Source organism: Aristolochia californica, unplaced genomic scaffold, assembly GCF_029961685.1.
Source record: "Aristolochia californica isolate CCGP_79_NKW_82.1479 unplaced genomic scaffold, dmAriCali1.0.hap1 SCAF_8, whole genome shotgun sequence".
Lineage (NCBI taxonomy): Eukaryota > Viridiplantae > Streptophyta > Magnoliopsida > Piperales > Aristolochiaceae > Aristolochia > Aristolochia californica.
The window spans coordinates 7539547-7567037 of NW_027182279.1; the positions used below are offsets into that span (position 1 = coordinate 7539547).

Below are 27491 nucleotides of genomic sequence, written 5' to 3' on the forward strand. Positions count from 1 at the left end.
CAAGGCCATAGCATTGCCATTTTATTTTGCATTATCTAAATCATCCCAATCACATACTTGTTTTGGAATACATCTTCCCTTTTTATTTTGGAATGGGATGAAGGGTCCATTCATGATTGTTTTCAATAATTCAAATTCAATGGATTAGAAGGAAAAATTCCATTCAAATTCTCCACCATCGGTATTGTGAAGTAATGAGCATGAGAGCTGACCCTCTTGGGACATAATCATTTGAAATCATTTATGAAAATCTAATAGATTTTGATTTCAAATATTGACTTGCTCTGATACCAATTGTCGGCCTAGGTGTCTTCTCAAAAGGGGGTAAATTGAGATTTTACAATTAAAAACTATTAGCATGCGTAGTTAATCATTCATTCGACTCGCGAAATTAACATGAATTGTAACATTAACACACCCACACAACCATAAAAAGGAACATAGAGATTTTTTATTATCAATGTTCCTCGAATAGTAGTCACCACACAAGAACCCTTGCTTGGAAAATTTTTACTATCTTGTTCAAATAGCTAGAAATTACAACTTAAAGAGCTCTCTTTAAAGCCAAGTGAGATCCAAGTCTTAGAATTGAAGCACAAATCAGAATGTGTAGGGAGATTGGTAGAAACTAAGATGCATATGAAGATTGAAGAAAGAATGAAAGTTTAGGCGATTTCAATTTTTTTTCTTCTAATGGGTAAAAATGAGGAAGCGAGGCTTCCAGAGTTTGGATATTCAATAATTGATCAAACCTATGTAGGTTGATCAATCAAGCCATATGTCAATGTCCTATTTTGGCACTTATGCATGATTTAGACTATACTAAGGGATTTTTAACTTTAAAAAGTATTAACCTTAAAATCCTTAGGCTCATTGAACGATCATTGCATTGATTAAAAAGTTTATATGCATTTTAGAAAATATGATTGATCAATGAATCGACCCCAAATGATTGATCATGTTTTTTAGACCTAGTTGTGCAAAAGTCAGTATGATCGATCATGTATAGGTGCATGATCGATCATGCTTTATGTACCATTCTAGCATACTTTTGTATGATCAAGTAATAGATAAGTATGATTGACCATGCTTTATAATTTCAAATGCATGGACTTAGTATAATCGATCGATCTAGTTGGTCGGTCGATCATGTCGTATATTTGTAACCTGACTATACATTGGATGGTCGATCATTGGCAAGTAATGATCGATCAATGGTCAATCATGCCAATCGCCAATATTCTTAAATGGTTTCTAAGCATGATTAAAAATATCTTAAGGTGGTTTAGCGAGTTATAAAAAATTTTAATGCATCAGTTAAACAAAATTTCAAAATATGCATGTCCTAAGGCTCCATTCAAGTAGATGTGTTCAATAATTAGAGATCGGTTGGCTATTAATTACAATGTAGAGAGTTTTTTAGACGTTCTAATGACACTTGGAATCTAATCTTCAATTCTTTGCTCTTGTTCTTCTCGTAAATTCTTCTTCTCAACAACAATTTTCAAAGTCGTTTTGCTTTGAGTCTTGACTTGGCAACTTGATGGATCAACTTTTTTGTCTTGAACTTGCCATAGACTATATAATGTTCATGGTGGAAAGAATGTATCCATTGGTATTTAAGGGTTTAGGGTTTTTTCAAAAAAAATTAGGGTTCTCGGTTTTGGGGTGATAGGGTTTAGGGTTTAAGGTTTGGGGCTTTTAGGGATTTTAAGGTCTAGGATTTGGGGCTTTTAGGAGTTTTAAGGTTTAGGGTTTAGGTTCTGGAATTAGGGTTTAAGGTTTAGGGTTAGGCTTTAGAGTTTGGGGTATGTAGTCCAGTTCAAACAAGGCTAAGTCGCCTACATTGACATCCATTAGCCAACGAAACCCGACCAACCCCATCACTGACGAGGTACAATTTTTAGTGACTGCGAAATCATATGGGGCTCTACCAGGGGTGTTCAATGAATTTGGACTTGATGTGTGTGTGTTTTTGCATTGTTTAGTGCATATGCAATGGAAAGTAGTTTGATTAATTTTGAAATATGTTAGAATGTTGTTGAAAATTTTTGAAGTGCTATGGAATGATTTTGCCATGTGGTGAGGAGATTCGGGAATTATAAATATCCACCACATGGTAATTTCTTTTTTGTGGTTTTGTTTCCGTAATGGGTAATGGTTGTCTGATAAAGTTTTTTCCATGAGGACCATATTGGATTTAGATTATAAATGGTTGTAAGAGAACACCAACTGCTTGATCATATGACATTTGGACCTTCGAAGAAGACAACAAAATACTTGATCTCTTGGTCGAGCAGGTCAATATAGGGAACAAGTTGCCCAATGGGGTTTGGAAGCATGAGGTATATATGGACTGTGTCAATAAGTTCAATCAAGACGCAATCAATAAAAAAATTATTGAGTAGCTCAAGAATGGAACAAGATCATGGAAGAAAACATACCAAACTGTAACGAGTTGTCTCAACACTAGTGGGTTCGATTGGGATGCAACCACACAACGAGTTACTGCATGTCATTCTGTATGACAAAACTACATAAAGGTCAGTAAATCATGATGTACTGTAAAAAAATTTGTATGTTTTCCGCATTACGTTTTGTATAACTCCATGAGTCAGATCCTATCCCGATGGACGAGCTCGAGGTTGTCGATGTAGTGACGGAAACTCCATTGCAATTCATCAGCGAAAATGTGTCGACAATTGAGCAATCTCAAAGAAATAATATGTCATCTTCAAGTCGTTGTAGAAGGAGAAGCGAATTGCCCACTGATGACAGTAGTAAGTTCATTGATGCAGTTAACAGTATCACTCAGGCATTGAATAATGTTATGAAGCCTGACGAGGAAAATTTTGAAAGAGATTGCGTCAATGCCCTTAGGGAAATCCCAGACCTGTGGGACGATATTAAATATAACGCTCCTGAATGGTTGGATAGACCAAGTAAGAAGGCCATGTTTACGGCGATGACATTTGAAGAACAGGTCAAATGGCTTAAATATTGTGCAAGAAAATATTTGTAATGCGTTTTAAGTACACTATCTTTTTTGGGAAGATTGTTATGCATTAATGATGATGTTTGAATTATGACGTTGCAAAACTTATCAGTATGGTTAATATTTTTATTTTATATGATTGTTGCAAATTATGTGGATGAATATGGTGGATGAGTATGTATGTGGTCAATTAAAGATTTTCATGGCTATGAATATGATTGTTGAGTAAGGATGAATAAGTTATGGTTGAAGATTGATATTTATTTTTGTTTATGACTTTTAGGAAGATTAAATTTACAGATTTCCATGGCTATTATGATAGACGAAGAAAAGGTTGCAACTTTTGTTGGATTGACATGTATTATTGTCGTCATAGGAAGATACTATCTATGCCATTGCGATAGACGTGTACCACATTTTTGTGGGATTAATGATGATTGTATCTTATTGCTTTTGAACATGTGTTATTTTTATGTACTAAACTTGTAATTTGATAATTTTAATATTAAAGGCACGAAGTCGTTATTAGAATAATCTTTCTTAGGGTATTAATGAACTTGTATATTTATTTATATATTATTTTATTAAAATTTATTACTATATTAAACTAGATATTTAAGTATGGTAAATAAAATATAGTTACAATATGCATTTAATCAATTAATTATTTTCAATTTTGTGGAAATATATTATTAATTGATACCACATAAAAAATCCATCTTCTGTTATTAATAAAATAATTAATTAATTATTTATTATATTTATTTTTTAATTATTGTATTATATTAGTGATCTAATAGTGGTAATTAAGATATTGTTAAATCAAGCATTCGATCAATTATTTTGATTTAATTAACCTATTTTTTATTTAATAAAATCAATGGTTTTAAATTTTAAAAAATATATTATTAATTAATAATACGTACAAATATATAGTGTGTTAAAGTTATGATTTGATCAATATTTCCTGTTTAATCATTCCTTTTTAGGTTAAAGTGTATTATATATTATTAATAAATTAATAGCTGAATTTATTACACTCGTTTCTGTTATTTATTTATTTTTTATAATTAATCGTGGGTGTATTTCATTACTGTACTAATGTATAATAAAATGTAATAATTAAATAATATAATATCTAATTCAATTAATTAGTATATTAATATATTTTAATTATATATTAAATTATTAATCATGCTTATTTTATAATATTTAATTCATTAATTAGTATATTAATATATTTTAATTATATATTAAATTAATTATTCATGTATTAATCATGGTTATTTTACCTAATTTGGGGTTTAGGTATTATGTTTTAATTAATTACACTGTTAGGTTTTAAGGAGCCCCCCGCCCCCGAAAATGGGTTCCAACGCTTTTTGCACGAGTCAGTTTTGGGGTGAATGCGATTTTTAGAAACGTAACCCGATCCCACCCCGCGCTGAATATATTTTAATTATATATTAAATTAATTATTTATGTATTAATCATGGTTATTTTACCTAATTTAGGGTTTAGGTATTATGTTTTAATTAATTACACTATTAGGTTTTCAAGCGGCCCCCCCCCCCCCCCCCCCCCCCGAAAATGGTTCCAACGCTTTTTGCACGAGTCAGTTTTGGGGTGAATGCGATTTTTAGAAACGTAACCCGATCCCACCCCGCGCTGAAGCATATTGCAACTATTAGGGTGGAAATCATTCGTCTCATATGAATCACCTGGTCCTATATAAATCTTGGCAATTCCATTTTCAACTCTCCATTTCGCACAACAACCGTCTAAAAACTATTAGTTTTGCCCGGGGGCGAAGGGATCTACTAATGGCGTGCATCTCTTCTCTCCCTCTCCTCTATCCCACTCCTAAACTCTCAATTTTCCGTACATTTTCTTCTTCTTCAATCCAGTTCAAGGTATATCTCTCTCTTAATGGATTTGTTTCATTTGTCCATTAACATATTCTACTACCGTTTTGGCATTCTTTAATTCCAGAGAGTGGCTTTAGTTCCGGTGAAGTGCTCTTCGTCTCCGAAAGTCGACTCTGACCACGAAAGTTCCTCTCCAGCTGCTATTTCAACATATACGTGGTCCGCGGGGATTGGAGCGCTAGGGTTTGTGGAAACTGGGTACTTGACATACCTCAAGCTCACCAATTCGGTCGCTTTCTGCCCCGTAGGCGGCGGGAGCTGCAGTGATGTTCTTAGTAGCGACTATGCTGTCGTCTTTGGTGGGTGCCCATTGTCTTTGGTCGTTAACAAAACGATTATTGAAAATGAATTCCTTAAACGGGGGGCCTCTGGTTTAAGCTTCAGACGCGTTATATTCTATTGTTCTACTTAAAAATATTAAACTTCAAATTAGAAGATATGAATACGTACTGATGGGATTCTCTTTAGGTTAAGGCTTGGCCGTCCTGCCGTATAAGTTTGTGTTTCTTAATTTACTACTATTTTTTATTTTCAATTTTCTACTTGTTCCTTTCCGAGCAGAACGATTGTTGGTTGGTCGAACAGGTGCAAGTTTTTTTTTTTTTTTTTTTTGGGAGGAGGGGTTCGTAAGAGCAATTCGTCTCCATTTTATATTCATGTAGCCTGCTGGGTGCATACATAAAAATATTTTGCATGAACGTGAATAGGTTAACTGAGAGTTGGAGTGAAAATTTCTTGCAGATGGATGATTGATCTTGTGAAGCAAGGTCATAAACCTTAGTTAACTCTAAGATACCAAGGTGATAAGATTCCTTTTTGTTATTTCTCAAGAATCAGCTTCTATAGGAAACCTAATTTTCTAAATGTTTTGGAGATTTAGTTTTGCATTTTGTGTTTACTTTTTGTGTCAGATTTACTAGATTGTGACTTCTTTATTTGTTTGAAAGCAATTCATTTATTACAACACAGCATCAAAACAGGCAATCACACGCTCTTTGGGCTTTAGGATACATAGGCTTAACCAATTTTCTCTTAATACCTATTTCATTAATAGGATTAAATCACACTCTGCCCATAACATGATTCCTGCATGCCTTACTAGTATTGTTATTAGATTAAGCATCTACGATTTCATTAATTTCCCTGCATATATGAGTTGCAAACAATTCCTCTCTTATACTTAACAAACATCCACTGTCATGAACTCTTGGCTTCACATTTCACGGGAAATGTCATCTCTGACTAAAACAATCCGTGATGATCTTAGAGACCTCTCTGATCTCCAACTTGTTACCGGCAGCACATCAGTTAAATGTGATACAAATTTTGCAGTATTGGCCTCAGCCTGGTTCTTATACCATCCCCTTAAGTGGGATTAAAAAGCATGCTAACATTAATCCAGAGAATTAGCAACAAATCGTCCAGCTTCTTCATTGGATTTCAATCCTCTGGCTGCCCCATCAAAAGTTGCCCCATTTCATCGAGCAGGAAGGTTCTTCTGTTTTAATTTTTTTTGAATTTCCATTTCTCTAAGTGGCCTCATCTATTCAAGAATTCTAGATCATTGAAGTTAGAGACTTTTCTGTGATCCTCTGCCATGATAAATGTTGATTTTCTAAAGTGCTGAACTTGTGCCTGTCGATTTCCAAGAAGAGAGTTGATGTCTAACAAGGCTTGCAAGGGAGAGAGGGGAGGCTACTTGTGTGGGTGAAGTGGTAGCTTGAGAGGTGGGTGAAAAGTTGCAGTTTGAGAGATGGAAGAACAATGAGGGAAAAGTGATGGTGAGAGAGAGAGAAAAGAGAGGGCAGGTGAGAGAAGGGAAGGGGATAATGTAGGTGAGTGGGGGATGATTTGGCTGGAGAGGATTAGGGTTATGAGAACATAAGAGGGAGAGTCTAGGCAAGAGAGGTAGAGGAAACTGGCTTCAGAGAGAAGCAGGGCTCAGTGTCCAGGGAAGGAGAAAACTTGGGGAGGGAGTTGTGGACGTGGAGGTAGTTTGACCTTGTTAATTTGTGGTCAGCTGCTTGAAGGCTTGTGCCAAAATAATGATTCTATTGCCTAAACTGAATTGAGACATTTCACAGGCATTTATAGCCAATGCCCAGGGCTACCCTGATTCCTGATTTCCAAAATTTCAAAGTTAACCTGCTTAACCTAATCTTTAAATGACTCCTTCCATATTTACCTTTGTAATACTAAAAATATTCTTCCTAGTTTCTATTCACTGACATGCTTAGAGATCTTATTGTTTGGACCAGACTGTGGCAGCTATGATCCAAAAACCAAAATCTTCTTGATCATAAAATCAGCCCTTATTGCTAATCTTTCAGGGTTCATAACTATATGCCCCCTGATTAGGCATTAAATGTTTTTGATTATTGACCGACCCTGGAGTACTCCTATCTGAAGTTAATGTCTTTCTCTCCTGCATACCACACTTAGGGTGAAATCAAATACAAAAAGCGAGGCAGAAAGGACACATTTTTGATGAAACTTAATCCATACTACAAATAGAAATTGTATCTAAATGATTCAAAGTTACAGAGGGAGAAAGGAGATGCACAGAGATTTCATTCTAGACAAGCTATGAAAATTTAGGACACTGAATCAAAACATGGTCAGCCAACTGGATTCTATCAAGGGAAAAGTGCATGACAGGTCCTAGACAATGTTTCATTTAAAGAGTCTGTCTTTACACAAGGGTTTTGAGACTCAGGGGCAAGGGATATCCAAGATGGCTCCCAGAAACACCATGTTGGCCCTAAATCAGAGGTAGGTCCGAAGTATTCCCTGATCAGCTTGACATTACTTGCAAAAGTGAACTTTCCCAAGGATGAGTGAATTGATACATTTTATTCTCCCTTCCGGATACTGGTTCTGGTTGTGACTGTTTAATAAGAGAAACATCACAAAACTAGAAAGTAATAATTTGCGATTCATTCTACACTAGAGTGTCAAGGTACAATATATTGGTAGTTTTGACTCTTTAGCTGTAGTTGTTTCCTTTCTCTCATCCATATGACCTTTAGGTTGATGAATCTGATATGTTAACTTTTTATGTTACTATCATAACATCAACTTGACTAGTGAATTATATACAACTACTTTGCAGGTGGAATGTTTGAAAGAGGATTTCATCATTAATCCTTTTGCATTTGCCAGGTGTTCCCCTTCCATTAATTGGTATGATTGCTTATGGTTTAGTTGCATATCTTGGTCTGCAACTAGCTGGAAAGAACTTGCCTTCTGGTCTAAGTGAATCTAATGGTCGCCTCATTTTGCTTGGGACCACCACGACAATGGCAGCTGCTAGTGCTTACTTTCTATATCTGTTAAGCACAAAATTTACAGGAACATCATGCTCATACTGTTTGCTTTCTTCATTCTTGTCATTCAGTTTATTTTTCCTGTCTTTGAAGGTATGATTCTTTCTTTCTTTTTTTATTTTATTTTATTTTTAGCTGAAGCAAGTTACTTTTGAAGGAGAGTGATGAGTTCGTTGCTTTTTGTTCTATGGTTAGGATCTTGGATGGAATGGGATTCGAGAAGTGGTTGGCTTGCAATTAGCAGTAGCTGCAGTTGTGGTTGCTGTTCTAAATAATTCATATGATGCTGCTAAGCCCGCAATAAAAAGGTCTGCTCTTTCACTATAAAAAAAAAAAAAAAAAGAAAAGAAAAAGTTTGTCCTTTATTTTAGGCATTTGATCTTTTCTATTTTTTATTTTTTTATTGGATAACCTGTATTTGTTTACCATCAGTCTATCCTCTTTTCAAGGCACTGGGAATAATACAAGTAGTATATAGAGTTTTAGGTCATTAGGACTGTTGGGAACGTGATGATAGAAAATCAGAGTAAGATGGGGTGTCTCAGAGTAAAAGAGAAGAGAGGGTGGTCGTGGTTAATCAGTTTTGACCTATACTTGTTTATTTATATGCTTCCTTAATTCCTAGTTTGAATAGGAATCAAAGTTGTTCACGTAAAATAAAACATACATACATAGGTAATTTTGTAGCAACTGGGATTCTGACACTGCCTATTTGTAGTCTAACACACCCTGTCAAGCCGATCATATAGACCATAGATGCCCTAGCTTGCTATGATTGCTCAAATTGGGCACAAACTGATGACACTGAAGTTTGATGTTGAAGGCTTGAATACAGCTACTAGCTGACTTTCTGATGAACTGTTTGGTAGAGATGATTTTGTCCTGCACTTTATCTCATGAAAATAATCTTCAAAAATATTCATGGCTATGCATGCTACTTGAGCTTTCAACTGTCAAATAAATTGTCAGACCAAAATTCGTCAGTGACATATATTTTGACTACCCTTAGGCTGGGGAGTATAAAACATGGACTCTGAGCTTGAACCACATATATAAATAAACCATGGTAGGAAGCTTCAGATTGCTAATTGTATATTCTCACTGCTTATAGCAATTCCATCTCAAAAAGTCCAAGTGGAGAAAGCCTGTCGCAGATAGAATATTTCAGTAGGCAACAAATAAAGAAGACTATGAGAGGGACTCTTAAAACCCTAATTAGAGGGCAAGATGAAATATAAAAGAAAATTGGGTAGAAAAAGAGGGGTGGGGCATTAAAATTCGAAATTAAAATAAAAGATGATTTCAAACAGAAAATAACAATCAAAATCACTAAGCAAAAAAACTTGGATCAGGCTGTATGGAGAAAAAAGTCCTTAAAGAATTGGAAAGAAGCATGAGCAATGCTGCAAATATGCATGAATCTTGGGATAAAGATTCTGCATTTAACTTCTTTACCCATGCTTTACAGGGTAACGTAGCTCATTGGTGGGACAACCTTCCCGAAGAGCAAAAACGAGCTACTTCAATATCTATAGCCTCTATACTAAAAGGATTAGTGGCTAAGATATCAAAAGAATTTCTAGGAATACATCCAACCCTAGAAGCTCACAATGAGAGTACTAAACAAAGAAAACGTTTAGAAACTCTTCAAAAATTAAACAAGTTACAAATATGTAACATATGTTTTTATGAGAAGTACTATTGCGAATTTGCAAGTTACTTCTATAAACTACAAAAAGATGATCAGAAACCTTATCTGCCCATCTTTTATTCAAAATTGCCAGAACCTTTTGCAAATGTAGCTGAAAAAGACTATATTATAAAATATTGACAAAATAACCCAGAATATGGTACTTTAACCATGGATAATTTCCTAAACTTTGATACTTTAGGAAGAAGACACAGGTTTGTACAAGACATGTTGACAAATCTCTGTGAAGCCCCAAGACTACAAAAGAAAAGTAGTAAGGCACATAAACAAACATTATGTTGTTCTAACTAGAACAAAAATGTAGGAGCTTATGCTTGTAAGACCAACTCTCATAAGCAAAGAAAATATCCTAAGAAATTCCGGATACAACAAAGTTCATCCAAAACTAAGTATACTCCTAAAAAGCGATAGTTTAGAAGAAGAACAAACTCTGGCCTCTCCATGTCTAGTAAAGGGTCAAATGCATACTGCCCAAAGGGAAAACCCCCAAGCAAATGCAAGTGCTGGATATGCCAAAAAGAAGGACATTTCGCTCGCGATTGTCCAAATGATAAGAAAAAACGGCAGTACAATACTTATATGATACTAGCCGAAGAAAAAAGATTGGAAATCATCCATCATGATGAAATCCAGTTGAACGATGAAGTGGATGAGCTTCATCTTGAAACTGAGTCTTCCACTTCGGAAAACTCAGAAAATATGTCGGACTCTTAGGCACCTTCTCTGAATGAGTATCTGCATAAATGCAGAGCATGTAGCTTCTGGAAATTCATATATCACGGTCATGCTTAAGCTACCCGGATATAGCAAATGCAAGTGCATGATATGCCAAGCTCCTCCCGGTCTTCTACTGGATCTCCATTGCAAGAAAAGGAAGCCATAATGTCAGCTAATAAGCAGACGGATGACTTTAGTGTTTTGATAAACATAGGTCGACCTGGGATTTCTAACAGTCATGCCAGGCATGAGAACGAAATCACAATCCAGTCTTCTATGAAGATAGGGGAATCAAGGATTTCTACCTGCTAGTCTAGAGCTGGAAAGGAAACCTTAATGATTTCATCGAAATCGGATTCAGAGACTTCTACCTGCCAGTGTCGAGCTGGAAAGGAAGTCACAACGGATCCATCTCTGATGGAAATGGACTTGTCTAGAAATGAATTCTCATTCAAGACAAAATTGGTTACCCCATCTGAGTTTACAAGGTTGCAAAGCCTCAATAAGCCAGACAAAACTAGTTTTAATGAGTTTGAATTTTTGAAGAAAATTTGACCTTTGAAACTTTCGGACATCATGTCTGAGGAACACTCGCTATCCCTCAAAAGGTGGACAACATTCGTTTAAAACTTGAAACCAATCATATTGTTCAATTCCAAAAATGGAATGAGCAAATCGGATAAGGGATGAACACTCCCTTCTTCATAACCGAATCCAACAACAATTGGAATCAAGTGAAACTGAGTTAAGAAATAAACTCGAAATATGCGTCCATACTTTATTCCTATGGATTCATAAAGCAGATAATGTTTCACTCCACCGATTTATCTATTTTGGAGAAGATGCCAAAAGAGATTATGGAGGTTTGCAAAAGTTTTATCTCCATAACAAAAAGTAAAGGAATTTGGATTAATTTCGTTTCTTGCATTGCTGAAATTATTACTGACATCAAGATGTTTCCAAGCGTTTCTGTTGTGACTCTAGAAGCCATCAAAGAAGGTGAAGCTACACAGGAATATGATCCCAGACATATTCCAAAGGCAAAGCGATGCCTCGAAGCAGTCTGGCCAACTAGACGTATACAAGGGCTCAAGCTTCTGACATAGCTCATACAACAGCTAGCTCAGAAGAAGAAATTTTTTATTTGTAAGACATCCGTCACACTGATGATTGTTGCAAAGAGCTATAAAAAGACTCCTGCACCTGTTAAGAAAAGTCTCGAAGAAACATTGAAGAAACTCTTCAAAGGAAATATTCCCTTCAACAAAAATACAAAAAATGGTTTCTGCAATATGACCTAGAAGTCTTTTCCAAAAGAACTCACATGTCGATTGTGCACAGAAAGGCAACTGTTAGAATGAAGAACAGTCAGCAGCCACGTCAGCCGACACATCAACCGATACATCAGCCGACAAGTCAGCAGCCACCAATGTAGAAGACAAAATCCAAGTTAGCCAAGGCGACAAAGAAAAAAGATTCCTGTACGTCTGCAAGATGACATCAAAAGAAGAAAAGTCATTACTACCCCTGCTTTCAGTGCCGAAAATGCAAGGGAAAAAATGAAAAGACAAAAAGACAAATGATACCCTTTGTCTTTAAACACAAACCCTTCGATCAAAGGTAAAAGGGGAAGAAAAAGTGAACCCCTCGGCTATAAAATCGAAGCTCCACCAGAGGTTGAGGTATTCAAAAATCAATCCACTCTTTTTTGAAAGAAGCTTCGACGATCTGAGAAAGAAGGCGATTTCTGGCCAAGCATCCTCCGGCGAAGTCCTTAAAGTATGGTATATGCAAAACAACCGTAATGGCTGAGTAGTAAAGAGGGAGCCGACCGGTTGCATGGTCGGTAACTTTGGGAGATTTGTAGATATGTATGTAGTTTTTTTTTTTTTTGAAACAATATTTTAATTTTCAGCATGTTTGTAATATTTCAATTCATACAGTGTTTGTTTTTATTGTTCATTTTCCGCATATATATATGAATCTCTATAGTAGTTGTTTTTACTATTCTAAAAGTTACTGTTCATGTTCTCTATTCATGTTTACTGTTCACTCGTAATAGTAATAGTATCGAAATAGTGCCAAATAGGATCCACGCTAGGTACTTAGAATTATTCGGCTACGCTCCGAGGTAGAAAACGAAACGGAGCTGTGCTCTACCCTGCTGAAGCAGCCATGGAGCTGCATCGGTTGACATCTATGGCTTGGGGACCTCTGAAAATCGCGAGGTCGTATAACGATTTAGCCCACGTGGTGGTAAGCCGGCAAGAATAGGGTCAAACTCCGAATAAGTACTGAGTAGCAGCAGAAGTCATGTTGGGCCTATTAGATAGCTATTAGGTGTCACTGATAATTGAGACTCTTGTTATATCAACTGGAATACCCGAGGCTGCAGGGCTACTAGTTCAAAGAGACTCACTTGCCAAAAGGGTTGCTGCCATTGGTTTAACAAAGCCACGTAACAGTGTCTCAGTAAATCAATAAATAACAACACAAATGAGTAAATAACAGTGATATGTGGTAGTAACTAGCAGTAATGTCAATAGGAAATGTCAGTAGTGTAGGAATAGTAATGTATGTTTTCTTGAAGCCACTTACAAGGTCACTTATGATAGACCCCAAATTAGTGTTACCTACTCTAGAAGGAGTAAACAGAAGGATAATTAGAGGGTGATTAATGGGTCAAAGGCATTTTGGGAATTTGACAATGTAAGTGGTTTCGGGAGGGAATTTAGAGAGGGAGCTGAGGGAGGGGAAGGGCGTGTCGTTTAGTATTCAGAGGAGCGTGGCTCAGGGAGAGTATTGGTCTCTCGAATACCAGGGTTATCGGTGACTATTTCCGGCGAGTTCTATATCGATTTCAACAATGGAGTTTTCGTTTTCTTGCATTGGTTGTATTCGCATAAGGATTGGAATCTATTAGAGGTATTCTTGTTTGATTTCGGCGATTTCGGCAGGGAAGGAAAGGTTCATCGTTCTTTCTTTCGTTTGTTTTGCTTAAAAATCTTTATTCCTGTTTTGGGGTATATCATCTGGTATCAGAGCGAGGTTGGGTTTGCATCTGGAGTTCGGCAGTGAAACGGAGTTTCCGTTTTTCGATTTCGGTTGCATTCAAGGCATTGTCTTACTGAATCGGAAGTATATCAGAGGTTTCGGGAGCGTCGTCTGCTCGAAGGTGGTTTCTATACGATTTCGGCAGTAAGGATATCGGAGCGTCGTTTGCCGGGGGTCGAGGGTGAGTCGAGGGTGAGGTTCAACTTTGACGATTGGTAGAGAAGCAGATGAGTAAAAAAAAAAAATCTCATGGCAACTACCAGAATGGAGTCGAGGGTGGAATCGGTGGCAGATATCGTGAGCTCCGTAAGGGAGGAGGTGAGCTCGATGAAGGAAGCGGTTCGGAAGATTCCGGCCATGGAACAAGGGTTGACGACGCTGATTGGGTGGGTTGAACAACTCCTACGTACCGAGGAGGAACTCAATCGAAATCTGAATGCACAGAGTAGGACGGTGACGGCGAGACAAGGGCTGGACTTGGTAGTGGGCGATAATTCGATCCAGAGAGGTATCAGACATGGAAGAGACGATGGCGAGTTGATCGGAATAGGCCGAGCCGATATGAAGCGCGACCCAGAAAGTTGCCCATTTTCGAGGGGGAAGACCCCGATGATTGGATTTACAGAGCTGAACGCTACTTCTCGCTTAACCGGGTATCTCACGGGGAAAAACTGGAAGCCGCAGTAGTATGTCTTGAAGGGGAGGCATTAAAATGGTTCAAGTATGAAAATAACAGGAGGGAGATCATGCATTGGGAAGAATTTCAGTCCTTATTGCTAAAACAGTTCCGAAATTCCGAAGATGCTCTCCTTATGAGAAATTTTTGGCATTGCAACAGGAGACCATCGTGAGAGAATGCAGAAGGCGATTTGAGGATTTGGCTTCCACGTTGGAAGATATTCCAGAAAAGGTGTTGGAGTCCAACTTTGTTAATGGGCTTAACCCCGAAATTCGGGCCGAGGTTAGGGTGTTGGAGCCCAATGGGTTGGGAAGGACCATGGAGTTGGCCCAAAAGTTGGAAGAAAAAAATAAAGTTATTAAGCAGGCTCGGTTTGGGTTGGGTATTCCAAACCCAGCGGGGACCATAGTTGGGAGTAATGGGAGCACTAAGGCCATGGCAGAAATGACGAAACATGGGAAGAAGAGGAGGCCATTCCGGAAAATCACGGAAGCCGAAATCCAATAGCGGCAAGAGCGGGGTTTGTGCTACTGTTGTGATGAAAAATTCTCAGTTGGGCATAGATGTAAAAACAAGGATCTCCAGGTGCTGATTTTACAAGAGCTGGAAACAGAAGTTATGGAGGATGGCGACGACGGCAAGTGTGAACAATAGAAAGAAGAGGTTAGAGCAGCTGCTCAAATAGTGGAGGTGTCGTTGAACTCGGTAGTTGGATTAACACTTCCGAAGACTATCAAGATTGCGGGAAGCATCGAAGAGCAACCAGTCGTCGTGCTCATTGATGGTGGAGCAACCCATAATTTTATTTCCACTACAGTGGTAAAAAAACTACACCTGCTTTTATCTCCAACGGAAAAATATGGCGTTCAATAGGGTACTAGTGAGGCACTTCCCAGGGAAGGCAATTGTACGAGGGTTTGATTAACTCTTCAAGGAATAGAGATCGTGGAGGGTTTTTTGCCTTTGGAATTGGGAAACACCGATGTAATTTTAGGTGTACAGTGGTTGGCGACCTTAGGCAGAACACATACGAATTGGAAAACAGGTTATGAAGTTTAGATTAGGTAATGAGACGGTGGTGTTATAGGGCGATGTCTCATTGCAAAACTTTGGTTTCATTCAAAGCGATGATGCAAACTATCACGCATGAGGGACATGGGGTTGTTGTGGAGTTGGGCAGTACCATAGTGGCAACGTCACAACCTGGTGCTACTGTTGTGATGAAAAATTCTCAGTTGGGCATAGATGTAAAAACAAGGATCTCCAGGTGCTGATTTTACAAGAGCTGGAAACAGAAGTTATGGAGGATGGCGACGACACGGCAAGTGTGAACAGCAGAAAGAAGAGGTTAGAGCGGGTGCTCAAATAGTGGAGGTGTCGTTGAACTCGGTAGTTGGATTAACACTTCCGAAGACTATCAAGATTGCGGGAAGCATTGAAGAGCAACCAGTCGTCATGCTCATTGATGGTGGAGCAACCCATAATTTTATTTCCACTATAGTGGTAAAAAAACTTCACCTGCTTTTATCTCCAACGGAAAAATATGGCGTTCAATAGGGTACTAGTGAGGCACTTCCTAGGGAAGGCAATTGTACGAGGGTTCAATTAACTCTTCAAGGAATAGAGATCGTGGAGGGTTTTTTGCCTTTGGAATTGGGAAACACCAATGTAATTTTAGGTGTACAGTGGTTGGCGACCTAGGCGGAACACATACGAATTGGAAAACAGGTTATGAAGTTTAGATTGGGTAATGAGACGGTGGTGTTATAGGGCGATGCCTCATTGCAAAACTTTGGTTTCATTCAAAGCGATGATGCAAACTATCACCCATGAGGGACATGGGGTTGTTGTGGAGTTGGGCAGTACCACAGTGGCAACGTCACAACCTGGTGCTATTTTGAATATACGAAGAGTTTAAAAAAAAAAAAAAAAAAGGTCTGCGGCAGTTAGAGGTTTTGGTGCAATGGAAAGACCTACCCGAGTTTGAAGCCACTTGGGAGGATTTTGTGGCAATGAGGCTCCAGTTTCCTGCTTTTCACCTTGAGGACAAGGTGAAAGTTTGGGCGGGGGGTAATGATAGACCCCAAATTAGTGTTACCTACTCTAGAAAGAGTAAACAGAAGGATAATTAGAGGGTGATTAATGGGTCAGGGGCATTTTGGGAATTTGACTATGTAAGTGGTTTTGGGAGGGAATTTAGAGAGAGAGAGCCGAGGGAGAGGAAGGGCGTGTCATTTAGTATTCAAAGGAGCGTGGCTCAGGGAGAGTACTGGTCTCTCGAATACCAAGGTTATCGGTGACTATTTCTGGCAAGTTCTATATCGATTTTGACAGTGAAGTTTTCATTTTCTTGCGTTGTTTGTATTCGCATAAGGATTGGAATCTATCGAAGGTATTCTTGTTCGATTTCAGCGATTTCAGCAGGGAAGGAAAGGTTCGTCGTTCTTTCTTTCATTTGTTTTGCTTAAAAATCTTTATTCCTATTTTGGGGTATATCAACTTATTGCCCTTACACAACAACTGAAATCTCACTGATTACTATTCAAACATACATTACTATTCATACACTACTAACATTTCCTATTGACATTACTGCTAGTTATTACCACATATCACACTTTTATTTACTCATTTGTGTTGATATTTACTGATTTACTGAGACATTGTTACTTGGCATTGTTAAACCAGTGGCAACGACCCTTTTGGTGAGTGAGTCTCTTTGAACCAATAGCCCTGCAGCCTCGAGTATTCCAGCCGATATAACAAGAGTTTCAATTATCAGTGACACCTAATAGTTATCTAATAGGCCCAACATGACTTCTGCTGCTACCCAGTACTTATTCGGGGTTTGACCCTATTCCTGCCGACTTACCACCATGTGGGCTAAATTGTTATATGACCTCGTGGTTTTCAGAGGTCCCCAAGCCGTACATGTCAACCGATGCGGCTCTATGGTTGCTTTAGCAGGGTAGAGCACAACTTCGTTTTGTTTTCTACCTCGGAGCGTAGCCGAATAATTCTAAGTACGAGGTTGGATCCTATTTAGCACTATTTTGATACTATTACTATTACGAGTGAACAGTAAACATGAACAGTAACTTTTGAACATTAACTTTTAGAATAGTAAAAACAACTACTGTAGATATTCACATATATATGCGGAAAATGAACAGTAAAAACAAACATTGTATGCATTGAAATATTACAAGCATGCGAAAAATTAAAATATTGTTTCAAAAACAAAAAAAAACTATCATTTCAAACAAAAAAACAAAAACAAACTACATACATATCTACATATCTGTTAAGCACCTAGCCAATACTACCCAAAAAGCCGGCCTGTTAGGAGCGGAAGACATAGGTACTTAACCCAGCGGGGACCATAACATCTACTAAATGTTAAGCACCTAGCCAATACTACCCAAAAGACCGGCCTGTTAGGAGCGGAAGACATAGGTACTTAACCCAGGACCATAACAATATCTCCCGAAGTTACCGACCGTGCTACCGATCGGCTCCCTCTTTACTAGTCAGCCATTACGGTTGTTTTGCACATACCGTGCTTTAAGGATTTCGCCGCAGGATGCTTCGCCGGAAATCGCCTTCTTTCTCAGATCTTCGGAACTTCTTTCAGAAAAGAGTGGATTGATTTTCGAATGCCTCAACCTCTGGTGGAGCTTCGATTTTATAGCTGAGGGGTTCTCTTTTTCTTCCCTCTTTACCCTTGATCGAAGGGTTTGTGTTTAAAGACAAAGGGTATCTTGTCTTTTGTCTTTTTATTTTTGCCCTTGCATTATTACCTTTCGGCACCGACAGGAGGGGTAGTAAAGTCTTTTCTTCTTTTGATATCATCTTGCTGACGTACAGGAATTTTTTTCTTTGTCGCCTTTGCTGACTTGGATTTTGTCTTCTGCCTTGGTGGCTGCTGACTTGTCGGTTGATGTGTCGGCTGATGTGGCTGCTGAGTGTTCTTCATTCTGACAACTGCCTTTCTGTGCACAGTCGACAGGTGTGCTCTTTTGGAAAAGATTTCTGGGCCATCTTGCAGAAACCTTTTTTTGTATTTTTGCTGAAGGGAATATTTCCATTGAGGATTTCCTTCAGCGTTTCTTTGAGACTTTTCTGAGCAGGTGCAGGAGTCTTTTTATAGCTCTTTGCAACAATCGTCAGTGGGACGGATGTCTTATAGATAAAACTTTTCTTCTTCTGAACTAGCTGTTGTATGAGCAATGTCAGAAGCTTGAGTCCTTGTATACGTCTGGTTGGCTAGACTGCTTCGGGGCATGGTTTTACCTTTGGAATATGTTTGGGATCATATTCCTGTGTAGCTTTACCTTCTTTGGTGGCTTCTAGAGTCATGTCAGAAATGCTTGGAAACATCTTGATGTCAGTAACAATTTCAGCAATGCAGGAAACGAATTTAATCCGAATTCCTTTACTTTTTGTTATGGAGATAAAACTTTTGCAAGCCTCCATAATCTCTTTTGGCATCTTCTCCAAAACCGATAAATTGGTGGAGTGAAGCATTATCTGCTTTATGAATCCATAGGAATAAAGTATGGACGCATATTTCGAGTCTATTTCTTGACTCAGTTTCACTTGATTCCAACTGTTGCTGGATTCGGTTGTGAAGAAGGGAGTGTTCATCCCTTGTCCGATTTGCTCATGCCATCTTTGGAATTGAACAATATGATCAGTTTCAATTTTTGAACGAACGTTGTCCACCTTTTGAGGGCGTAGCGAGGGTTCCTCAGACATGATGTCCGAAAGTTTCAAAGGTTGAATTTTCTTCAAAAATTCAAACTCATTAAAACTTGCTTTGTCTGACTTATTAAGGCTTTGCATCCTTGTAAACTCAGACGGGGTAACCAATTTTGTCTTGAATGAAAGTTCATTTCTAGACAAGTCCGTTTCCATTAGAGATGGATCCATTGTGACTTCCTTTCCAACTAGAGACTGACAGGTAGAAGTCCCTGATTCTGATTTTGATGAAATCGTTAAGGTTTCCTTTCCAACTCTAGACTGGCAAGTAGAAATCCCTGATTCCCTTATCTTAATAGAAGACTGGGTTGTGATTTCCTTCTCATGCCTGACATGACCGGTAGAAATCCCGGGTCGACCTGTGTTTATCAAAACACTAGAGTCATCCGTCTGCTTATTAGCTGACGTTATGACTTCCTTTTCTCGCGATGGAGATCCGGTAGAAGTCCCGGAGGGGCTTGGCATATCATGCCTTTTGGTGAGTTCTTTTAACTCTTCGGTTAATTACTTAACCTTGAGTTGTAAGAGGTCTCCACTTAACCCATAACGGGCACAGTTCTCGGATTAGTCTCTTTGTTCAGAAAGAACTAAAAGACTGTCAAAAAGAGACTGTAAGGTAGAGAGCAATACCGTGAGAGTGGCGATTGCTACTGCTAGGTCCGTTAGTGTGTTGCTGAGAGGGTCCATTTTACTTGTCTGTAATACAAAAAAATTCTCGAGTAAGAGTATCAGGTAAATAATTTTTGTCTCCTTTAATGTGTTCTACAATAAAAGAGAAATTACTTCAACAAAGTGGATCTGATCACCACGCTTGCTGCGGTGTTGTATATCTGGAAAGCGTAAGCATAACCGGATATAAGAAATTTCAGAGGCTACATGCTCTGTATTGATGTGGAGATTCAGTCAGAGGATGTGCCTGACGAATCCGACATGTTTTCTGAGTTTTTCGAGGTGGAAGACTCAGATTCAAGATGAAGCTCACACACTTCATCGTCCGACTGGATTTCATCGTGATGGATGATTTCCAATCCATTTTCTTCGGCGAGTATCATGTAAGTATTATACTGCCCTTTTTTCTTATCATTTGGACAATTGCGAGCGAAATGTCCTTCTTTCTAGCAAATCCAGCATTTACATTTGCTTGGGGGTTTCCCCTTTGGGCAATATGTATTTGACCCTTTACTGGATGTGGTAGGGCCAGAGTTCGTTCTTCTTCTAAAGTATCACTTTTTAGGAGTATACTTAGTTTTGGATGAACTTTGTTGTATCCAAAATTTTTTAGGATATTTTCTTTGCTTATGAGAGTTAGTCTTACAACCATAAGCTCCTACATTTTTGTTCTGGTTAGAATAACATAATGTTTGTTTATATGTCTTACTACTTTTCTTTTGTAGTCTTTGGACTTCACAGAGATTTGCCAATATGTCTTGTACAAACCTGTGTCTTCTTCCTAAAGTATCAAAGTTTAGGAAATTATCCATGGTTAAAGTACCATATTCTGGGTTATTTTGTCAATATTTTATAATGTAGTCTTTTTTCAGCTACATTTGCAAAAGGTTCTGGCAATTTTGAATGAAAGATGGGCAGATAAGGTTTCTGATCATCTTTCTGTAGTTTATAGAAGTAATTTGCAAATTAGCAATAGTACTTCTCATAAAAACAAATGTTACATATCTGTAACTTGTTTAATTTTTGAAGAGTTTCTAAACTTTTTCTTTGTTTAATACTCTCATTGTGAGCTTCTAGGGTTGGATGTATTCCTAGAAATTCTTTTGATATCTTAGCCACTAATCATTTGAGTATAAAGGCTATAGATGTTGAGGTAACTCTTTTTTGGTCTTCGGGAAGGTTGTCCCACCAATGAGCTACGTTACCCTAAAAAGCATGGGTAAATAAGTTAAATGCAGAATCTTTATCCCAGATTCATGCATATTTGCAGCATTGCTCATGCTTCTTTCCCATTCTTTAAGGACTTTTTCTCCATCTTTGGGGTAATCCAAGTTGAGGTAAAATCCAAAAGGGTTTATGCTATCTATGGATTGATGTCCCTTAGTAGCAAGTGATGGATCGACATTTGTGTATTTTGTCGAATACCTTTGTCCTCCCAGAGATATTTTGGAGTGGGAGAAACTCTCTTTCTCTAGAGTTATCCGCTGTGCGGTCGTGGAAATTGTTTCGCAAACTGTCTTCCATGTGGGTATCTCGTACCCTTGAAATTTCTGCTTCATGTTGGTGACTACCTCGAAGCATTCTAAATTTTTTACCAAGATCATCTGCCTTTTTGTCTTTAGCAGAGTAGTCTGTTGTCTTGGTAGTTTCTATGGCAACTTTGTCAGATTCCCATGCCTCTGGGTCACTGACTTGTTGCTCTTGTTGTTTACTAGAGGATGGTTTTTCCTCTTGAACATAATAAATCGGTTGGCGACCAAAAGTATTATATTTTGCGTAAACTTCATCATCTGTAGAGGATGATGCTTTTTAAGCGATCCTAAAGGCCGAATGTTCTGGATCTTTTTTACTAGGTGCTAGGCAAGGTGCTATGTACACTAGGTTTTTAAGCCATCTGGTAATGTTAGGAAGGCCTAAAGGTAATGGAGTGTCCATATCCATTAAATAGAAAAACTCAGTCATAGAGCTATTTTTTGAAGCTTTCTTGGAAGTCTTCTTAGCATGCACAGTAGTGCGTATGCTCTAAGGTTTAATCTCATCCATTCAACCTGAAACTCAATATAGGCTATCGTGGTTTCATTTGCTGGTCTGAGATTATCTCTGGTTTGCAAAATTCGTTCTCTTGTTATGCGTACCAGAGTTAAACTATCTAATAGTCTTTCTCTATAGATCATTTTTATAAAGCTAAACGATCTAATAGTCTTTCTCTAATAAATCATTTTTATAAAGTTAAGAGGTTTAGTTTTTGTTTAATTCTTTTGATCTTGCATCTTAATTTGTAGATGCGATCAGTATATCGTTCCCAATGGTAATGGTACATCACCATTGATGGGATTGTGTCATCTTCAGGCTGAAGAATTTTTCTTAGTAAGAGAGTAAAGGCAAGGCCATCTCTCTTTCTTTGTAGATGATCTAAAAGTTTCTTCTTAAAGATCATTCTAGAGTCCAATTTGTAAGAGGGGCTTTATACCTTGAGGGACTAGGAGAACCTAAACGTTCTTTTAATGCTAAAACTGAGAAGTTCATGCATTTTATCTTTGTTTAGATTATTTAAACTTTGTTTTAGTTCTGTTAAATCTTTAAAGAAAACAAGACTATTTCCATGGTTAATTTTTTCTAGGATGTTTTGACATTTTATTATTTCTTTATGTTTATGTTCATCATAGAGGAAATCTATTTTCTGCTGTAGATTGTCAACAACATTTTCTAACCTATTTAAGGTCTTTCCGTAAGACTCTACGGTTTGGTTGGGATAAGTGATGATGTCACTATTTCCTATAGAAGGGCTTAAAGCTTTATAGGGGCTATGTGCCATCATCTATGTGCCCAAGGACTTTTTCTGATAAGTCCGAAGGTCATTTTCGGGATGCTGTCCAAGCTTGTTCAGCATTTCTTTTGTTCGTAATTTTCTATGAGAATTTCCGGGGAATCCTATGACTTGTGTTTAGGATTCTTCCCAGCTGTCATATATTCCTGGTTGTCTTCCTATGAAGACAACATACCAGTATTTTTGTTTTTGTGTTGGTATTCCGTATGTACGCGTAGAGGTTTCTCCAATCGAAGCGGTTTCTACGTGTTGGTATACTGTTTTTGCTTGGTTCATTCTTTCGATTTATTTTCGAAGAATGAAAACCAAATCTTCTAGGAATTGCTTAGATAACATATTCTTGAAGTTCGAGTTGTTCTATCCTGATTTGATGTTTCAGGTTTTGGATAACTCGTTTTAATCCTTCTGGACCGAGTCCTAAGAATCGTCCATCTCGAATTATTCTTCTTCCTTCATAGTTGTAGTCTACAACTAAAGGATTTTCCTCTAACTCTTTGAGTTTTTCTTGAACTCGTAAGAGCTGATCTTTCAATTGTCGAATCTAGACCTTCTGGAATTCGATTTGATTATCATACCTTCTTGGCATGATATATGCTCGCAATCACTAATAGTTGATAGGTCTGATTACAGGGATAGACCTGATTTGTTCCATATTGGAACTCTAAATTTTTGGTACATTTGTGGATTACAAATGTTGTTTGGGATGTGAACGGTTTTGGGTCGTACTTGTTTTGGGAGTATGTAAACCTAAACAGAAAGAACCAAAGCTAATCCTTGGCTTTGATACCATTTTGACAGACACTTACAGGAACACTTATTGCCCTTACACAACACTGACATCTCACTGATTACTATTCAAACATACATTACTATTCATACACTACTGACATTTCCTATTGACATTACTGCTAGTTACTACCAGTTTTATCCTTCTCATAGCCTATTAAGCATGAAAAAAAGTCAAACCCATATATTACAAAATAAAGACCAACCTAAGGAACTCAAAATGAAGGGAGTATTAAATTTGAACCTGGCAAGGTAATAAAAAGATTTGAACATAAAAATAGAGGTGGCTCTGAATGCAGAACCAAAAAATAAGAAAGTTCCTAAAAATCACAAAGAGAGCCCTCTTCCAGTCATACTTGTTGTTGGGATGGAATTAGAAGACAGTAGTAGTTTGTCTATGGAACTCCACAATTAAACTTTAGTTAAGGTGATTTATGACTTTTGGTGTATTAGTGTTTTTTCATTAATGCTACTTTTTTTTGTTGTTTGAGATAGCAGGGTAATTTTGGTAGAAGTATCTTTTTTAGGAGAGGGTGTGAGGCATGCTTGTAAGTGGTGGGCATGGGAGTTATGCGAGGGCAATTTTGTCATTTTCTTGAGTTGTAATCTTCGATTAATTTAAGGAAGAGGCTGAGGCATTCAACATCTCAACCTGAGTTTTTAGTTCTTTTGTGTTTTTGTCTTCTACCTTGAGAATCAATCTCTCTCTCTCTCTCTCTCACGTATCAAACTAGTACCACAGCAGGTTTTAGTCTGGGTGTAGAGGACAAAGGAGAGTGCTGAACCAAGGAGTTTCTTGGCTGTTCATCAAATGCCAGCTGTTTAAGATCAGTATGTGTTTTCCAGAACCACATAAACCATGGCAAAGCTTCTCCTTCCAAATGAAAAGAGGCGAGTGATACCTTTTGCTCACTAGATATTTGTTAAAATGCAAAAAATACTCAGTTGTGTAAACCCACTCAGCAGGGTCATCCTGTGGCTTGTAATGAGGAAAATCGATCTTTGCAGTCTTGGGTTGAATATTAGAGCCTGGCGCAGGCTTAAAATTCCCTAGAGAAGTCTGACATCCCCCTAAGCTGTGAGCCCAGCTGTTGATCCTCCTTGTGGCAGCTCCCTTCCTAGATTCATCACTTTCCTCCCTCCTCTGCGCCTAGACCAAAACCAACTCTGGTATGAGTGAGGCCAAAGAACTAACAAAACATGGTCAAGATGTTGAATGCCTCACCATCTCCCTTAGATTACTAGAGGACTCACAATGAAAAAATTACCCTCTACTCCCATGCCCCCCACTTACAAGCATCCCTCACATCCATTCTCCTAAACAAAATACTTCTACCAAAATTACCCTCTACCTCAAATGACATAAGAAAATAGCATTACTGAGAAACTACTTATAAACCAAGAGTCATATATCATAAGGACGTGGCAGCCACGATAAAACCAAAGAATTAACTGATGGAAGAAATAAGGGATGTACCTATTCTTAAAACCAAATCCAGCTGATGAGATGTAATAATAATGACTTCTAGGTTCAACCTCAAGCGAGGTTGAGTACAAAACAACTGTCTGAAGTGTTGTCACCTGTTATCATTATATATCTCCAACATACTGGATACTGCTTTGTATTTTAAATTTTTTCTTATCTCTGGCTGATTATCTTGGATCACATTCACTTTCTTACTATTGATCCTCTCCTTTTCTTATGCCTCCTTCTGTTAATCGAATCCTACTAGAGGAATTAACACCGCGAACATGCTTCCATCAGTATGGACATAGATGACCCAAGCTGTCCTCTTTGACCTTTTTTTTTTTTTTTTTTAATATAAGCATCCTACTTTCTCAAGAAAAAATATTTAATTTTTTTTGTGGAATTTATAGTTTTATTTTTTAATTTTTTTACAACCATATCTACAAGTATAATGTTTCCTGACTTTCTTCTCGTAGTTGGATCTTTGTTAGTGGCATATATGTGGTTCTTTGCTAAGTTGATTAGTCTTTTTTAATATTGATCTTTGTTAATCCTTTGAGTAATTGGAAAGAGCTATTACAATATATCTTAATGAGATAGCAAGTTTGCCAGTATGAAGAAAAAGGCTGAGGAAATGTCAAATTGTAGTTTTTTCTTAAAAAGTTAATAACTAGTGTGGCATGATACTTACTTTCTCTGATGGAAATGATGCTAGTATATCTGCAAAATGAAAATGGCTAATTGTTGGATCAAATGAGCTGAGTTAGGTCTTCTATGTATCAGTAGAGTTGCAACTAAGCTACCTGCATGGGCCATTAATATGGTTCAACTTCTTTCTTATTAGGGATTACCAGTAAAACGATGGAGGAAAATGGTTCTTTCTTTCTTAGTTGTTTTAAATGGTCATTGTCATGGCTTTGTCTTAATTATTTTGGGTTTGGCTAGATGAATCCTACTCCATTCTATATCTGCTTACTGGGTCAGCATTTTCAAGTCTTTTGTACCTATAATCTGTGTTCCATTTGGTCTTTATTTGTTGCCACTTCATTGTTACACTATATGATGTTAGTCTCCATGAAAAAAGTTACATTGGTGGTACTGCAGAAACTGTTGACCTTTTTTTTTCTCTCTCTCTTAAACAGCACAAACATAGATCTCCTACCATATGAAACTGAAATAACAAGTGAATCTAGTCCCCTTGCTATTTCTTTGGCAAATTATTTGCGGGCTATAGGAGCTAAGATGTATGGAGCATTTTGGTGTTCTCATTGTTTAGAACAGAAGGAGGTACGACATCATCTCTGAGTATGCATTTCTTCCATGGTTTATCATATGAATAACAAAAAGAAGATAGTAGTGAAACTTTCTAATAGTAAAGTAGGGCAGGGTAAAAGTTCATCAAACTGGTTGATGCCAAGTCACCAAAGACCTCAGGAAACTTCTCCACATATCAAGTAGGGAATATGTTCAGCTGCATAAGGAAGTTTTTGGAATTTTAAAAAATTTATATATGTGGGGAAGCTCAGATGAAGCCTTTTGGTGATGCAAGCATGTATGTAAAATTAACCATCCTTAACTTCCGTGTACATTGATCAACCAAGTTTGATTACAATGTTTGTTTTTTTCATCTACCTGAATCTTATGAGTACTACTAAAACTTTTATTTTCGATGTGCAGATGTTTGGTCATGAGGGTGCTAAAATTTTGGACTATGTTGAGTGTTTCCCAGATGGAATAGGTAAAGGGAGGAAAATAGCAAAGGAGTGTGAGGCTGCTGGTATTGATGGATTCCCCACATGGGTTATAAAGGGCAAGGTGCATTTCTATTTTCATCTATTTTATTATTATTTTATTGTTGGGATAGTACTTGCAAGTTCTAATTTCATGCTTTTGCTACTCATAATTTTGGTCAAGAAATAAGGTGGTAGTTTTTCTTTTTATGAGGTCTTGATTCATGTCTCATGGGTGGGGGAATCCAATGTTGTATGCTTCTGTGTCTCAACTAGTTAGTTTCTTGAAAAGTTTTTTGAAGGAGCAGGGCATAGCCTATACTTAGCAACTGATGATTGCAACGCTAAAAGTCTCAACAGTGTCGAGAGGTGTTTCTTACAAGGGAGTTTACTAATTGCAGGTTCTAAATGGGGAACAGACGTTTTTAGATCTTATGGAGGCGTCTGGTTTTCTCGAAGATTTTAAACCTACGTAAACCGAAGTGCGAATACAATATAGAAACTTTGCCAATACAACAACTTATGCCTGAGACTTTTTCCTGCAGAGTCTGGTTGTTCACTTCTCATTGCTTGCAAGGCTTTGCAGGGTTGGCCGTAATTTAGCAATCATTTTTTTTTTTTTTTTTTTTGTAGTTTTTCCTAAACGATCCTTTCTGTAATTAAATTAGTGTTGCCAGTCACTTTTGGGAAACTTTAAAATTGTCTGCTGGTTATATTTATTAACCATTTTGGCCTTGTGTGTGATAAATTGCTCATTATGGGCATGCGGTTAATTTGAACAAAAGAAAAATAAATTACATATCTTGCATTAAGTGATGCATTTCTAACCGTTTTACTGAT

General features: G+C 37.6%; 1 protein-coding gene across 2 annotated transcripts; it reads left to right on the forward strand.

Moving 5' to 3' along the window:
• The first annotated feature begins 4643 nt into the window (after window positions 1–4643).
• LOC137938707 (thiol-disulfide oxidoreductase LTO1) lies at window positions 4644–27491 on the forward strand. Of its 2 annotated transcripts, none has more exons than XM_068783714.1 (7): window positions 4644–4908; window positions 4988–5222; window positions 8086–8342; window positions 8445–8557; window positions 26064–26208; window positions 26599–26736; window positions 27197–27491. In XM_068783714.1, exons 1-7 carry the CDS (start codon window positions 4708–4710, stop codon window positions 27308–27310), a joined length of 1203 nt encoding a protein of 400 aa, XP_068639815.1. In that variant the 5' UTR covers window positions 4644–4707; the 3' UTR covers window positions 27311–27491. The 2 variants fall into 2 exon arrangements, with proteins under 2 accessions (XP_068639815.1, XP_068639816.1); XM_068783715.1 differs by having other exon boundaries at window positions 4649–4908; window positions 27053–27289.